The following is a 17,045-nucleotide window of genomic DNA, read 5'->3' on the forward strand; positions in this document are numbered from 1 at the left end:
TGGAATCACAGCAAGCAGCCAGCCCAGCTTCAGACTTGCTACTGAGCATGCTCAGCTCAGCAGAGTCTAACAGGAGGCGGATTCTGACGCCACCCAAGGGCCGGGGCTCGCGCGAGTGGCTCCCGTCTCTTAGCAACGGGACGCGCTGCCCCCCCCCCGGCCCGCTCCGCTCGCCGCGGTGCATTATGGGATCGCGTGCCTATGGGGTTTTTCGGTGTGTGACTGAGTGGGACCCCCCCGCCCGGAGAGTCGCTGCGGCGCGGCGCGGGCCCGTTACCGGCTCCCCTGCCTGCTCGCGGGGCCGCAGGGCGGGCTCGCGGACAAGGTGGGGCTGCCCGGGCCGAGCGGGAGCGCTGAGGAAGCGGCCTGCGGTTGAGCTGCTCCCCTCGTGCCCAGGCTGGGCTCGGCTGTGGCCGCCCTAAGAAAGGCGGTAGCGGGACGGGCACGGCCCGGGGGCACCGTCCGAGGCTGGCCGGCGGCTCCCTCTGGCCGCACGTCAGTACTAGCGCGGCAGCTGGGTGTAACCGCGCCCTTACATGCCTATCGCCATCCTCGCCCTCCAGTGCCCTGGGCCCTGTTCTCGGACTGGCTCTTCGGGCAAGAGACCCGGGCTCCAGCTGTGTCGGGCTGTACCCTAGGCCCCCCCCCTGGGGCCCCCTGTGCTCCTGCTGGGGTAGGGACTGGGGCTCCCCGCGCTGGGCGAATTCCACCCGTCACCGTCTCTTTGTGTCTGGCCTGATGCCGCCCGGGCCAGGGTGAGCGCTGTTCAGCTATAGCAATGTGCGAGCTTAAGTGGGGAGTCTGTGCAAAAGCAGAGACAGCCTTCTTTCTAGGACCATAGGAACTGCCTGACTAGCTAGAGCCGTGTTCCTCCACCTTTTAAGTAGCAAGTACCCCCTAACTTCTGAAAATTTTAATAAGCACCCCCAGCACTCAATTTTCCACAGGATTTTATGTTTACAGGCTAATGTGAGCCATATGTTAGAAGAAGGGCTGAGTATATAAGGCTGTGATATGACAGATGTCAGATCTAGCGGGTAGGGTTACCACCTTTACACCAGGGGTGCACAACTCAAGTATGTACCTGGGCTAGAGGTGACGTTGGCCAAAGCTAGCAGGCTTTGAATAGCATGCCAATGCTGGGGAACATAAAGTGCCACGCCAAATTTTTTGCCATACATTTGGGAGGAAGAAGGGTTGAGAGGGGGGGGGGGGGAAGTAGTAACTGGTAAAATCTGGGGCTGTCATAGCTGTCAATTTCACTGCTCAGCTAGAGCAGTGAAATTGACAAGTTTTCTGGGCACTGGGCTTTGAGCCAGGGAGGGAGGCTGCCACCTGGGCAGGTTGCAGGCGGCTGCTGCCCACCTCCCAGCTAGGACCTGAGACCGGGCTGGAAGTGGGTGGGTGCCGTATGCCTTCCCCAAAAGCCAGTGGATGCCACTCGCCTCCCAGCTGGGAGCTGGAACCCAGCAGGAAGTGGGGGGCTGCTGCCCACCTCCCCCAGCAGCTGGCAGCTACCACCTGCCTCCCAACTGGGAGCTATGACTGGGAGGGAAGCGGGGGCTGCTGCCCACCTCCCCCAGAAGCCAGGGGTTGCTGCCTGCCTCCCCTTCACTCTGTTTTTCCCCCGGGTACCCTCTGCCTGTGTCTCACATACCCCCATGGGTACACATACCACAGGTTGAGAAACTATGAGCTAGAGTACTGGGCAAATTATTAGTCCAGTTTCCTTACCCTTGGTGCATCAGATCAGCTCAGAAACTCTCACTTCAGGGAGGTTGTTCCTTTTTAAACAGGCTAGACTTCAAATTGACTATCTTCCTTTAAATCTGCTTTGAAGCTTTGTGTCAGGGCTTCATTCAAAACCCAGTGAAGTCAGGGTTTGATTTCAAGGCAGTTTAAATGAGACCTAAATGTGTAGTCCTTGTGAATTATAAAACCTTTTACAGTTGCAAGACAACTTATGGTAATGCTGACAAAATATTTGGCATAATTAATGTTTTAGGTAAAAATGATGCAAAATGTGCACCTGGCACCTAAGGCAGATGAAGATGATCTTTATTCTGGCTACAATGACTATAATCCTACCTTTGACACAGAGGTAAAACTACTTATCATTTCTAAGTTATGTATGTAGACCATATATTTGTGTCTGATATAAGGCAGCCATTACGGGAGAGTTGGCATTCTGAGGGTCCTTTAGATATAATCAGAAACCAGAGTGCATTACTGCAGTGAAGTCAGTTTTCTGCTATCCAGATTTATTCAAAGTCTCTCAGAGATCATTTTGAGTGGTTATGATTTCGTTGGTGGCTTTCTATTCGGGGATAGTCTTCTTATGCACCTTAAACCAATGTCTATTTGATGTGATTATAATTTATGAAATATTAAATTGTTTAAAAGCAGAGGTCTAGTAGGTTTGTATTTTGGCATCCAGGGTGAAGTCCTAGCCCTATTGAATTATATGGGAGTTTTGACATCACCTTCAATAAGACCAAATTGTGATTCTTTGTCAAAATTACGTATTAAATTGAATAAAAATCACTAATTTATCAAAATAAAATTGTTTGGAAAATTACTATTGCATAAAGTCATTTAACCCAATAAAATAAGAGGGCAGACTAAGCATTCAGTTAATAGCTTCTATGCAGTGTTGAACTACTTGAATGTCTTAGGTCCAGTATTCTAGAACGCATTTCTTTTCCCCTAAAACTGTCCCTCAAGTATTTTTATGATTCTATTATTTCATGTATAAATAAGTGATGTAAAAGACATAATAGGTCATCTAGTCCATTGTTCATTATAGTATATTTTCAACATATTATTTCCTCCACAATAAATTGGGAAGATTATACTACATCCTGCATGTTTAAAAATATAAATGCAAAATTTCCGCTATATTTTTGTTTTAAAATTGGCTCGCTGAAATAGAAACATGAGATACATGCTAGGATCAGTTAAACATTCAAATTAGTGCCTGTACAGCCCTTTGGACAGAAATAAAAATGTGTATGATAACTACTAAATATTATGAATCAAGCTCCATTTTCTCCCAATGTTTTACTATTATTCAATGGTTACTCTGTTTTGACATTGCTCTGTGTAAATGAAAAGTTCTTGATAAGTTGTATAATCATATCTCATTGACACTACAAGCTAATTTGGCAATATCCACGGGCATCAGAACACAGGGTCTAGTGCCCCCACAATGGAAATATTGTGAGGGCTCCATCTCCACATATACTTGTACATGGGTTGTGAGGAGGAGGCAGAGGCAAGGGTCGGACCAAGGGGGCTGAAGGGACTGCTGTGGGACCCCAAATCAGGCCTGGGAACAGATAGGAACCCCCAAGCTCCCCTTCCCAGCCGGGAACCAAATCTCCCTCCCCCTCAAGCCAAGTCTCAGTACCTCCCCTCACTCCCTCTCCTATTCATCATCTCCCTGGCAATAGTAAAGTACTATAGGAGCAAATGACCTATTTTTTTATTTGTCCTCTTTGGGTAGTTCTTATGTTTTTGTTTTGTTTCAGGATTTAGAAAATGACACAGCTTTTCAGCAGGCTGTAAGAACCAGTCATGGTAGAAGACCCCCAGTAAGTACATTTTAAAATATATTCTAATATTTTTAAACCTTCTCCAGAGATCTGGGTTCTAATTTTGGCTCTGCCATAGACTGCCTTCAGACAAGTCTCAATCTCAGTGCATTGCTAAAATGATGATAGAACTTTTAGTCACTTATGTGAGATATAAGGTCCAAAATTAGTAGAACTATAGCCTCTGCAATTTTAAAAATTTCCAGTATATAGTAAGTATAGTTCTTATACATGGATTATTTCTTAAATATTTGGATGGGGAAAAGTGTGATTTTAGAGGGGAGGGGGAGAGAAGGCATCTCAGTTTGCAATGTGCATCTGTCAAGGGGTGAGCTTCTCCAGCAAACCCTCATATGTCCCTCCCTTGGGTTCTTTCAATCAATTATCAGATTTCCATTGGCTCAAAAACATGCACCCACTTTGTGGGGTCTGATTTATTAAGCTTTCTATAAAGTGTGACTTACCTGGAGGAACTAATAAAAGTCACCCTGCTCTGGCTTCTTATAAGAGACCTGGTCAGCTCTTTGTCCCAGTTCAGGAGACCCACTCCTGGAGTTGAGGTTATGCTTCAGACAGTCCTTACTGGGACGGTATATATTCATGAAAAAGTCAATCACTCTCTTTGTAGCAGGAGCCCAGCCCTCCTCCTTGGGGCTGAGATATAACTTAGCCAGCTGTAGAACCTTAGGCAGCTTCTACCTCAGCTGGCCCCTTTTTCCTTAGTTAATTCTGAGGCTAGGAGGATCCAGCAGGCAGCCTTCTCCCTACTTACTCAGGTGCCATCTTACTCTCTGCAGCCATCTCCCCAAGATGAAGGCGGAGACAGCATTTATGCTGGTCCCCTTCTCCCAGCTCATTCCCAGTTGGTGGAGGGATGGCGGAGCCATGCCCAGCCTTCTCTGCAAGGCTCCTGCCCCAAGCCCTTAAAGATACGACTACAGATATTTCTTCCAGGCACTGTTCATTCCCAGGACCGCTTCCTTTACATATCCCCTCTAAGTCTTTATGTTGGATCTTTCAAAGCTTTGAAAGGGCTTTGCCACATGGCAGAGTGGGCTGACCACTAGGCACTACTGCCTTATTCCTATATGGTAAAATAAGGCAGATATTGATTAGAGTCAAATGATAGGTTCTAAAAGGAATCCCCACATAGTGCATCCAACCAGAAGGAAGCTGGCCTTAACATGATGCCTCAAGAGTGGGATGGATAATGGAGTATAATATACAGAACTCTGGCATGTTTTTGCAATTTAATTTTATTCACATTACTATGATTACTTTTATTTAGCTATGACTTCAAAATGCTTACATCTTTTTGCAAAAGAAGTGGAAAATTGACATGTAGACCCTACTTTTGAAATGTATATTCTGTTGTAGGGACTGTGAGTTTCTAACAAGAACTGAAACTGTTAAGGACTATGTGCAATTTAATCACCAGAAAAGTAAATATTTTTAAAAGGGAGATACTGTTTATACAAATAAAACCAACATGGAAAAATCACTATAGAACTTTCTGTACTTTTTTTAAAAAGCATAATCATTTCTGTGAACTCCTTTTATTAATCTATGTAAAAAGACTGAGTAATCACCTTTGATTAATTATGATTGCTTTTTTTTTTAAATCAAGATAACAGCCAAAATTCCAGGCACATCAGCTTCACGACCATTAGCTACCGGGTTTGGGGTAAGTTTTTGTTCTGTGTGTTAAACTTAAGCAAAGAGAAGCTCTACCTGGAGTCTTGAGTCTACACAACCCTATAAATCCTACGTACAGTGTTGTCTCTTTTTGTCTCAATCCTTTCCTCCAGTGAGCCACTCATTGTTGCTTAATTTTGAATATCAGCAGCTATGCACTTGGACAAGGCACAGTTACTGATTTTCCAAGATAAACAAGAGTGCTTCCTATGTACTGTATCAATTATCCAACATTAAAGGTTTGATTGAACTTGCATTGAAATTGATGGGAAGATTTCCACTGACTGCAGTGGGAGTTGGATTGTACCGTTTGTGTTTATGTGGTGGACAGTTTTGGAGTATGCTATAGAAATTGCATAAGGTAAATTTAAAATTTAAAATTTTTTTGAATTTTCAAATTACATTTAATTTTATAGAAATATTTCTTTCTAGTTCTTAAACCGTAAATATAGACAAGATTATTTGAATGTCTAGCTAATTGTTAATGACTTTAATTATAGGTATTTTTATGCTTAATTTCTCTTAGGTCATCTTGTTGATCCTGATGCCTTTGCAAGATTGTTCCTCCCAATTTATTCTTGAGTGCTTTGAATCCAGTCCTATTTAAATAACTCAAGCAATGGAACTATCCTTATGAAACTATTCCATAGTCCATTGGACTCCAGTTAGGAAATTTTTCCTAATAGCCCTAATTTTCCTGTTGTCTAATTTGATCCCATTACTTCTAGTTATACACTCTTGGAACACCTTAACATTCCTCATCCTCCTCAATGTTTAGACTCTAAGTACGTGCTTCTCTAGACATCTATATTGCTTTAGTTATCTGTTAGGCAAGCTTTCTGGTTAGAATTTTCAAAAGCACCTAAGTCCCTTTGAAAGTCACTGCACTGCAGGCTTTACTTTGCTCTCTGTCCCTTGATCTGGATACACCCCTTTACTAGATTATTTTTTCCCAGTACTCATAGTTGTGAATATTTGGTGTAGTAATTAGTGGTGTTTGGAGAGGTTACTTTGGTAACGAGCTGTGAGCAGAGGGCCAGTTCCTAGGGTAATGGAAGGCTGGCATTATTATTTGTATTATCATAGCAGTTAAGGGCCCCAGTCGTGGACCAGGACCCTGTTGTGCTAGGTGCTCTACAAACATGGAACAAAAAGACACTTCCTGCCCCAGAGAGTTTACAGTATAAGGCAAGAGAAAAAAAGATATAAACATACCAATGAGGAAGTACAAGGAAGCAATGAGACAAAATGGTCAGTATGGCAGTGCTGTCTCAGTACTCCAATAGTCTAATTGTTGTCAATGTTTTTGTAGACCTCATTGCAAAGGAGAGTTTTAAAGGGGGATTGTGAGTTAGCTTGCAGGTGTTTACAGGGAATTTGTCCCAGGCATGAGGGACGGATTTGGGAGAAAGCATGAAGGTGCTTGAAAATTTAACAAGTGGGTGATAGAGGCTGACATCACGTGCTAATTGGTGGCTTAAGTCAATTTTTCAATACTGAAAGAGAGATGATAGGTAGAGTGATAGGGATAGGTCGTGAAGGTCCTTGAAAATGAAGACAAGCAGCTTATGTTTGATACAATGGAGAAGAGGAAGCCAGTAAATGAACTGTCAAAGGGAATCGAAGAGAGGGGTGACATCGACAAAGCAATGGGCTTGGAAAATTATCTTTGCAGCAGTATTATGAATAGATCTGAGTGGGAGAAGATTGCATTTGTTAAGGCCAGAAAGAATAATAATGCAGTAATCGAAATGCAAGATAGTGAGAGACTGGACAAGTTTTAGCCTTGTGGCTAGATAGAAAAGTCCGTATCTTAGATATGTGATGCAGAAAAAATCTCTGGTGGGACAGAGTTAAAGTTGTGGTGCAGGGCCTATGGTTAAGGTTAAGATTCTGTCACAGGTATTTTTAGTAAAAGTAAGGGACAGGTCATGGGCAATAAAAAAAAATTCTTGTAAACCCGCTACCTGTCCCTGATTTTTATTAAAAATACTCTGGGGGGGGGAACTAACTGTCGGAGTGATGTTGGAGGCTGACCTCCAACAACTGCTCCAGCCCCGCTGCTGCTCCTGCTCCAGCGGGGCAGACCCAACCCTGGCCATTGCTTCAGCCCTGGGGTCGCTGCTCCGGCAGTCGCGGGACTGGCAGCTGCTCCAGCCCAGCCACTGTGGTAAAAGTCCTGAAGGTTCTGGAAAGTCACAGAATCAGTGACTACAGGACTGAATCATATCCTTATGTATGGTGTATGGTAGTTATAATAATGGTAAGGTGGGAGCCTGTGCATGGAGAAGTAGATGGTCTTTACTATTAGATGGCTTAACTTTTCATTTATTTGCTTTCGTGTTTGTTACGCATGCAGCAACCATAACTGTTTATAAATGAAGATATTTAAGTGGCAGGGAAGGGGGGTAAAAGTGGATCTGCTAATGGAGAACATACTATCTATTAGTTGTTGCAAATTAACTTTTATATACCTTCTCTGTTGTAGGATAAAATCTGATAGAAAAGCATAACTCAAAATGAAGAAGTTTTTATGGGCCTCATTTATCAAGTTTAGGTACAAAGCAAGCATATAACTTACAGTTATTACATGGACAACAGCCAAGGTGCTCCTAAACCTAATTTAAAAATAAAAACTATTTATTATACCAGGTCTATCAGGATGCATCTCTCTACTTGTGTAGAGAGATTGTATAGATTAACAATTTAAAAAATAAAAGTAAAAAACATTAGCAATGAAAAGTACAACTGCCACGGACAAATTTCAACCAGAGACTATTAAAAACTTATGAACAGAAACCAAACAAAAAGCACACAGAAAATTTAAAGGGCATAAAAACTAACACTCTGAAATTTTACAAGGATCGTCTTACTTTTAGAGAAAAACAGGAATTTTAGAACTCAACCATAACTATGGAGTCATATGAGATGCCTCAATATTTATGACCTACAATGTAAGCATATCCTGCCTTAGTGAATTCAGTGGGAGTTTTGCTATTGACTTCAAGGGGAGCAGGATCACATTCTAATGTAGTACATTCATGAGACAGAAAAAATTACATATTTAAGTATTTATAGTTGTGATTCTAAACTTCTAGAGTAAAAAAAGAGTTTATGATCGTTAACTTTTTATTTCGGTAGTCAAAGACTGCATTATCATCATCAATGGGAAGACCAATGACAGGAGCTATACAGGTAATATTTTATTATTTACTTTGAGTATGGGCTCAGTATGCTGAAGTTATACTACGAATGTTCTCAGGAGGTGGATATGCTGACTCTTTGCCAGCGGCAGACTCACCTAAGCTTGGGGTTTCCCAGCTATTGAGTTACATCTGGTCTCCAGCTATCTTGTGCCCCTTTCAGTTGGATTGGCCAGGACAACCTGACCCATAATTTCTTAGGGCTCTCAATCCTTGCTGCCCAAGAAAAAGAGATTGATTTCAGACCCTGAATTCTGACACTCCGAATGGCAGGATGTTACAGCACATTACAGAGCCACTAGTCTAACAGGCCAACTCTTAAGAAGAATATTTTAAAAATAAGAGATAATTATATGGCATACATTAAAATTATTGTCAATAACAACAACAAAAATTAGGGTTATCTATGTAAAAGGGCATTTGGAATAAACTAACCTGAAAAAGTTTGTAACATTTATTACTTAGAAATAATTCCAGTATGTATTTTGCTACTGTAGGGTCTGTTGTGGGTTGTGAAAGACACTGGTCAGTTAAACAAGGCTTACTAATGATATTAGATCAATCTTATCAACCATAAAGCATGCTTTTGACTTATGTTCCAATATGTAACTTATCCCCCTATTTTTCCCCCTTTTTTTTCAAAATATTTTCAAGCACAAAAATGTCTTTTTTTTTTTTTTTTTTTTTAAATTTAAGGATGGAGTTGCTCGACCTTTGACAGCTGTGCATGCAGCAGGTTACAGTAAAGCAGCTTTGAGAGGTAGGATTGATAGAATTCACTGTCTGTCAGAGAAGGATATTTTTGTACAGTTCTCAGTGCCATGTGTTAATTTGCAGGTTCCGTATTTGATCCCCTTGGTCAAGCAAGAGGTCCTGCTCCTCCTTTAGAAATGAAAAATGAAGATACGTATGTAGCCACATTTTTGTTGTTCCGTTTTGCAACAAATGCTTTCAGTGTTCTTAGAAAAGTCATCAACAGCATGGTACTCAGAAAGCTTAGGGGCCAATTCTCTCTCTGCAAGATGTTGAGGCCTAGATCCTGTAAACATGCACATGCTTAGCTTTACTAGATTTCATAGACTTCAAGGCAGGAAGGGAGTATTAGATCATCTAGGCTGTCCTCCTATATACCACAGGCCACTGTCACCCAGATACCCTTGTATTGAGTCTAGTTATTTGAGATAGACTAAAGCATTTCAGTCCTTGGGAAGCTAAACAGTTATTTAGTGAGGTGCCACCAATGCCCGAGGCTCCTGCAATGGCAAGGAATTGATTAGGTGAGAGATGCCCAGATGATCCTAGCAGGTGATCCACGCCTCATGCTATAGAGGAAGGTGAAAACCCCTTAAGTCTCCTGACAATCTGGCCTAGGGGAAAAAATTCCTTCCCGACCCCAAATCTGGCAATCAGCTTGACTCTCAGCATGTGAATAAGAAATGCCAACCAGGCATATAAGAAAGACGATTCTCTGTACCATCTCAGATCACAGGTCCACTTCATTTAGTATTCCGTCTCCAGCTGTGAAACCCATCCCCACCCCAAGATATGTCTGACCAATTGTTCATCAGGGCAGGAGATTCCTTTCTGTTCCCTTCAGGTGACCAGCAGTAGTCCTGAATCATGGAATTTGATTATTTTCATTGTCTTAATGTGGAGCTGCCAGTATTAAGAGCAAGCTGAGGGCAATGCAGTGATCTTGTTTTCTCCATGGCCTATGGAGGAAGGGGATGACTGGGGAATTAATAGATTCACAGATTCCAAGGCTACCATGGACCTCCATGACCATTTAGCCTGACCCCGTACAGACATAGACTGTTGAATTTCTCTCAGAAGATGGATTAAATAATATCTTTCTAAAAGATATCTAATCTCACTTTGATTACTCTGAGTGATAGTGAGTTTACCACCTCCTCTGGTAAGGTGTTCCAGTACTTAATTTCTCTCACTGCTAAGAAATTGCATCTTATATCAAGGTTGAATTTGCCCGACTTCCACCCACTGGATATTACTAGGCCTTTGTCAACAAGGTTGAAAAGCCATTCCCACATGTAAGTTCCTATACATAATGATTATGTCACCTCTAACCTTCTGTCAATAAATAGGCAGAGCTCCTTTAGCCTCACATCATAAGGCTTATTTTTCAGCCCCTGGATCATTTTTGTGGTCCTCATTTAAACTCTCTCCAGATTTTCCACATCCTTCTTCAAGTGTGGACACTAGAACTAGATACAGTATTCTGGTAGTGGTTTTACCAGTGCTCTGTAAAGAGGCAAGGATCATTTACCTACTTCTACTTGATAGTCCCCTTTTTATGCCTCCAAGGATTACAATATCTCTTTTTGCCACAGAATTACCCTTAGCGCTCATGTTGAGGGAATTATCAATGATGACCCCTAAGCCCTTCTGAATTATTGCTTTCCAAGATAGAATCTCCTATGCTGTAGGTATAACCAGCATTCTTTGTTCTCTTATATAGTGTCTTGCATATGGCTGTATTAAAATGCATTTTGTTGGATTGTGACCATTTAACTAGCTGATTCAGATCATTCTGTAACAGCAACCTATCCCCCTTGTTATTTACTACCCCAGCAATCAGTGTCATCTGTTGACTTTACCAGAAAAGATTTTATATCATCTAGATTGTTGATAAAAATATTAAATAATGTTGGACCAAGAACTGTGAGTACCACCATAAATAGTCCCACTGATTTCAAGTAAATTGATTTCAGTGCAACTACTTACTGTTGTAAAGTTAAGCATGTCAATAGGTTTTTGCAGGGTTGGGGTTTAAGTGTGATTCCTATTAATGTCATGGTTGTTATTCATAATATCGTGCAGAGAGAAAATAGGATCTCTTGTGATTAAAAAAACAACAACTAGCTTTCCTCCCAACCCCCTCTAGTATTTTGTCCTCTGTCTGTGGCTCAGGAGCCTGAATGTAGCTGTGGTCTTTGTCACCACAGAGTGCTGTGGTACATAAGAGGATCAGATCTGTTAGAGGACTGGAAGAGTACTTGCCTTTTTGCCTACAAGGGATGCCAGTGGTGCTTGTAGTCCTATAGCAGAAATTTCGGAGTATCTTCCTGCTAGGAAAGTCACAGTAAATTTCACCACTTCTTCCGTCTGTTCCTTCTTTCCAGGATCTCATGACCCAAACAGATTTCCTATATGCCAGAACTGATGTGGTGAATATACTAACCTGGTGTAAATGTTGGATGGTGCTGGAGACTTGGCACAGAACAGATTGGGGAGGAGAAATTCATGCTGGGCCATTGGGCTTCCTGAAAGCCAGGGATAGCAGGATATGCTGCAAGAGGAGGAAAAATGGAAATAATCAAATTAATACTCAGTTAATTTATTGGTCACAGATGAAATAATCCTGGATTAGTCGCAACTTTTGATAAAATCTGTGATTTTGATTAAAAGTACTGACACTGTTTAAAAAATTATCATTACAAATTTAATTTCTACTTTTGATTAAACTACCTCTTTAAAATAGTACACATGTGTTATGCCAGGCACTGCTGCTCACAGCTGCCTGCAGATTCTGGATACCAGGTGAGGAATAAACAGGCCCACACCAGTTAGGTAAACTTATCTTTAATCACATTTTATGCTCCAAACAGCAACTGGAGACTCTATGGCGAGCTGCGAAGCAGGCTGCCAGGGGATTTTGCCATGCAATCCAAGTGGATTCATGGCCGAGTCTCGTTGCACAATTTGCATTTCAAGCTTTTATACAGCATTCTCTGAGGAACAGCAAGCATTGGCTAATTTACAGCACCTGACCTTGCTTCCTCACTTTCCTCCTCTTTTGGCACCACAGACAAATTCACACGGCCTTGCACAGCCTGTTTACCAAGCTGAGCAGTGCCTCTTATCAAACCGGTTCTGACCAGGCCCGTCAAGCCCCTATCTCTGTCCAACACGTCACAAATATCTTCCGCGGCCTACAACATGCAATACTGGATTTCCGTTGGATGCTTGAAAGTTTCACCTAATGCATGTATCTATACTATCTTTTCCCAAACAGCTCAAGCTGAGCCTTGAAATGTATATTGATCCCACTGATTACACTAAGAGGGTTAGTGCCCAATAACCCAAACCTCTTTTCCGTCACTAAACTAATAGCTGAACATGGTATAACTGCAAGATCTTCTCTTTATTTTCTTCACTAGCTTTCATTACTGATAGAACCTCGGATAGGGCAGTAACAAAGAGCCACTTTTAAAATTGGGTTGTCCCTTAAGAAATGTCAGATGCTTTGGTATATTAATGACACCCAAGACAACAGTGATGCATTCTTTTTAATAAACTATCTGCAAAAAAGCTTTATTTTTATATCATTACTGGTATTTATATATGACAAATGATCCATTATTTCCCTAATTTTAGTCCAGAAGAAAAGATTAGACAGTTAGAAAAAAAAGTGAATGAGTTGGTTGAAGAAAGCTGCCTTGCCAACAGCTGTGGAGACTTAAAATTGGTAATTTATCTGGGTTTCATTTGTTTTTTATTATTATTATTATATGCAGGACACACAAATATACTTTTTAAATTCTAAATTGACTTTGCATTATGACTAACAACTGGAAATTTATTGAAAATTGTTTTAAGTTAGGTTGTCTTAATTTTGATATTGTTATGACTGATCTTGTAGTTGTGGTGTGCATTGTCACAAAGGAGACAGAAACTTGATGCTTAGTGTGTGTCTCTCTCTCCTGTCCACCCAAGTCAGCGATATTTGGATATGCTGGAGATAAAGTGCTTAACATTATATAACGTTAATCACGCTGCTGCTTCGTAGTGTCTTAAGATCAGGTTTTTAAAAGTAGTTAGGCCTAAATATCTTTACAAATCTGGCTTTAAGTAAAATGGTATGACTGATTTTTGATTTTCATACTTTGTTTATAACATTACTTTTCATGCTCTTTTGAGATCCTGCATTAATAGTAGGGTGACTACTAGTGCATTATGGAGGGTGCATTGCTGAATTTTCATTCAGAATATTGTTTTAATCTAAACTTCTTTTCTGTGTAATATTGCTGCTTATCTGCTGTAAGTTGTTTGCATATGTTCTGGGTGCATAAATAAAATATGTATGAAAATAATGTCTTCATTTGTATTTGAAATATACAGCAATGGTCTTGAGTGGGAAGACAGAAGGCAACACTAAACTGTAATATCTGTTTTAAGGCTCTGGAAAAGGCAAAAGATGCTGGAAGAAAGGAAAGAGTGTTGGTGAGGCAACGTGAGCAAATTGCATCTCCAGAAAACATCAACTTAGATCTTACTTACTCAGTAAGTAATTACTCAGTAAGTGCTGAAATGTCTGTGTGTCTGACTAAGATTTGGGTGTAAAGTGTGCTTTCCAGTAACGTGCCTTTTTAATGAAATTCAGTCTGCTCTAATGCACATATTTTGTTTGTTTCCAGAACAACTTTCCAGATCAGATACATTGTATATTTAGAAATGATTTTTAAAATAATTACTGTAATTATGGAAAATAGCAATTAAAGGGTACCTTTTTGTTGTTAACATTCCTGAAGTTTATGATATTTTTAAAATTAAGGGTTTGTCTTCAGCTCTTTAAATTGCTGGTAGGCTTTAAGAAAATATTATGTAGAGTCCCTACCCAAATATTTAGGGAAAATTTAAAGTTGTACTCTAGTTAATACTGTACTGGCAGTATTTTACTAAGAAGATGTCAAGCCAGGCTAACTTGGTAATTTATTTGAAGGCAGGTTAAAAAATAAAGATAAGAAAGTGGTGGATGTAATTTATCTAGATACGGATAAGCCTTTTCTGTTTTTCTTAATAGCATCTTACAAAAGTCACCCTTCGTGAGCAGATAAACCACAAATAGGGGCCTATGCCTTGCTGAACTATGCTAAAAATTACACACATTCTATGAGTTAAAAAAAAACAACAACCACCTTCATAATCTAAGTTCATAATTTACTCATATTTAGGCCTAAAAAGTAACACTAACTGTGAAGGGAGTTCCTTTGCCAAGGATAGCTTCCTCTGAATAGGTGGGTATGATGAGGATCACGATAGAAGTATACAAAATAATGAACATTATAGAGTAAGTAGGTAGGGAACTTCTGTTCATTCTGTCTCATAATACAAGAACAAGGGACATTCAATTCTATTGAAAGTTGTCAAGTTCAAACCAGATAAAAGGAAATACCTCTTTACTCCACAAACAATTAGACTATGGAACACAAAATACATTTGCAGATGATAAAATCCCTGTTTTATGTTTGTCCCATGTCTTCTTAACAGCTTATGTGCAGACATATTTAGATGCAAAATGTTTGCTATCTCTTCTCATTTTCCCAATTATCTAAGGAAGTATGAGAGAGACAAGGTGGGTGAAGTAATCTCTCTTATTGGACTAACTTCTGTTGGTGAAAGAGACAAGCTTTCAAGCTATACAGAGCTCTTGTTTAGGTCTGGGAAAGGTACAAGGGCTTGTTAAGCATACGAAGTTAACAGGTGGCAAGAAACCATTCAAAGTGAAGTCGGTTTATGAAGTTAAAACAATCTGGAACCCACAAACTCTGCTTTGTCCTATGACTGCAGAGGTGTTAATTGTCAACTTCATTTTGAATGGTTTCTTGCAACTCTTTACACTTAACAATCTGTTACATCTTGTATTTAGCTGTGACGTTCTGATTCCTTTCCCAGACTGAAGAAAAGTTGTGTGGAGCCTGAAAGCTTATCTCTTGCACCCGCAAAAGTTGGTCCAACAAAAGATTAGTATCTTATCCACTTTGTCTCTCTCCTATCCTGGAACTAATATAGCTTCAGTAGCACTGCAAACAACTAAGAAAGTACCTTAGTAACCAAATATATTGAAGTATCTATCTATCTATCTATTGATTGATTGATTTTACGTATTGAAATTTTTCTAATGGCTGCTTTGATTCAAATTGGTTACTTTTGAGAGAGGGATGTGGTTTTGTCATGTGTTCACTTTTTTTTTTCTCTCTTTTTTTCTACAGGTTCTTTTCAACTTGGCTAGTCAATATTCTGCTAATGAAATGTATGCTGAAGCACTAAATACATATCAAGTCATAGTGAAAAATAAGATGTTCAGTAATGGAGGTAAGTTACAGACCAAAATGCCTGATACTGATGGCAGCACATTCACTAACCAGCTATTTGACTTTACTTTTGAGATGCTGAGCACCTCCTGAGTGCTCTCAACTCCCATAGAAGCCAGTCAGAGTTGACAGCAAACACCACCTTGTAATATCAGACCATGGGTACTTGGATGATTTGATGTGGTTTAGTCCTCCAGCTAATCCAAAAAGTCTTCCCTTTCCAAGCTAAGCATAAGTCCAGATAAAAAAAAATACATCCTTTGCTCTCCCTGGGCCATACTTCATCCCTGCTGATGCAGTGTTGGTCAATAATTATCGTTGTTTTCCGTCCCTAGCTTAAACAGTTCAGTAGTCCTTTCCATCATTGTCTGCCCTGGTTTTCCTCCTGTTGATTGTGAATGGGAGGTTCTTTCCCATCCTCTGGAAGCCCCAGCCATGGGCCCCAAATTAAGAAGCTAACACTTCCCATCCTGAGCTCTCTGTGCCACTTCCTTCATTCCCTTCCTCCCACTCTCTCCAGTTTCCTTTTGTATCTTGCCTGTCTCTAGGTCTCTTCCCAGGCTGTTTTCCCACTGCCCCTCCTGATCTGCTTCCCCAAGCTTTCTCAGCAGAGAATACAACAGCAAATCCTGTCTCATCCCTGATCTCCTAGACTGAGTACGGAGCTTGTTTTATATAGTCCTTCCTTTCCCAGAATCCCTTGCTGTCTCTCCCTGAATTCTCTCCATTCTGAATGGAAGTCAGGAACAGGCTGTTCTGGGCCATGCCTGAATTTAAAGGGCCAGAAGACCCTGTTACACACAGTTATACATAAAAAGGTGCTTCTGCAGTCTTACTGATTCAAAATTTGCATGAGGAGGAATGGGATGAATATTGTTTAAAGACTGAAATATAGCTCATTCAGTTTATTTTTGTGATAGGCAGACTGAAGGTGAATATGGCAAACATTTATTTAAAACAACGAAACTATTCAAAAGCTATCAAATTCTACCGTATGGCTCTAGATCAGATTCCAAGTGTCCATAAAGAAATGAGGTGAGTTTATACTGTAAAAGTTTTGAAATTCCTTATTTGTTTTATACATACTGTAGTACATGATGATTGAAAATATAATTTAACAATGATTTCTTCGATCAGGATTAAAATAATGCAGAACATTGGAGTTGCATTTATTAAAACTGGACAGTACACTGATGGCATTAGTTCATTTGAACACATAATGAGCACATCTCCAAACCTGAAAGCAGGCTTCAACTTGATCCTTTGTTATTTTGCCATTGGAGAACGTGAACAAATGAAAAAAGCTTTCCAAAAACTGATCACTGTTCCATTGGAAATTGATTATGATGACAAATACATTTCACCAAATGTAAGTATGAACTAAGCAAAATCTACAAATTTTATTTGCAAAGAGGGAAAATTCTGAATGTTGAGGAAAAAGA

General features: G+C 40.5%; 1 protein-coding gene across 3 annotated transcripts in view; it reads left to right on the forward strand.

Moving 5' to 3' along the window:
- The first annotated feature begins 201 nt into the window (after positions 1–201).
- IFT88 (intraflagellar transport 88) overlaps positions 202–17,045 on the forward strand; it is a 68,486-nt gene continuing 51,642 nt past the window's right edge. For all 3 annotated transcript variants that reach the window (XM_067562847.1, XM_067562845.1, XM_067562846.1), the window contains exons 1-12: positions 202–325; positions 2,006–2,101; positions 3,531–3,593; positions 5,221–5,277; positions 8,430–8,483; positions 9,188–9,251; positions 9,329–9,398; positions 12,887–12,977; positions 13,688–13,792; positions 15,502–15,604; positions 16,524–16,638; positions 16,741–16,972. In XM_067562847.1, the coding sequence (XP_067418948.1) occupies positions 2,012–2,101; positions 3,531–3,593; positions 5,221–5,277; positions 8,430–8,483; positions 9,188–9,251; positions 9,329–9,398; positions 12,887–12,977; positions 13,688–13,792; positions 15,502–15,604; positions 16,524–16,638; positions 16,741–16,972 (1,044 nt within the window). In that variant the 5' untranslated portion in view covers positions 202–325; positions 2,006–2,011. The remainder of the gene's footprint in view (positions 326–2,005; positions 2,102–3,530; positions 3,594–5,220; positions 5,278–8,429; positions 8,484–9,187; positions 9,252–9,328; positions 9,399–12,886; positions 12,978–13,687; positions 13,793–15,501; positions 15,605–16,523; positions 16,639–16,740; positions 16,973–17,045) is intronic.

This window comes from Emydura macquarii, unplaced genomic scaffold (genome assembly GCF_026122565.2).
Source record: "Emydura macquarii macquarii isolate MOO-44397 ecotype Brisbane River unplaced genomic scaffold, CSIRO-AGI_Emac_v2 contig_2473, whole genome shotgun sequence".
Lineage (NCBI taxonomy): Eukaryota > Metazoa > Chordata > Testudines > Chelidae > Emydura > Emydura macquarii.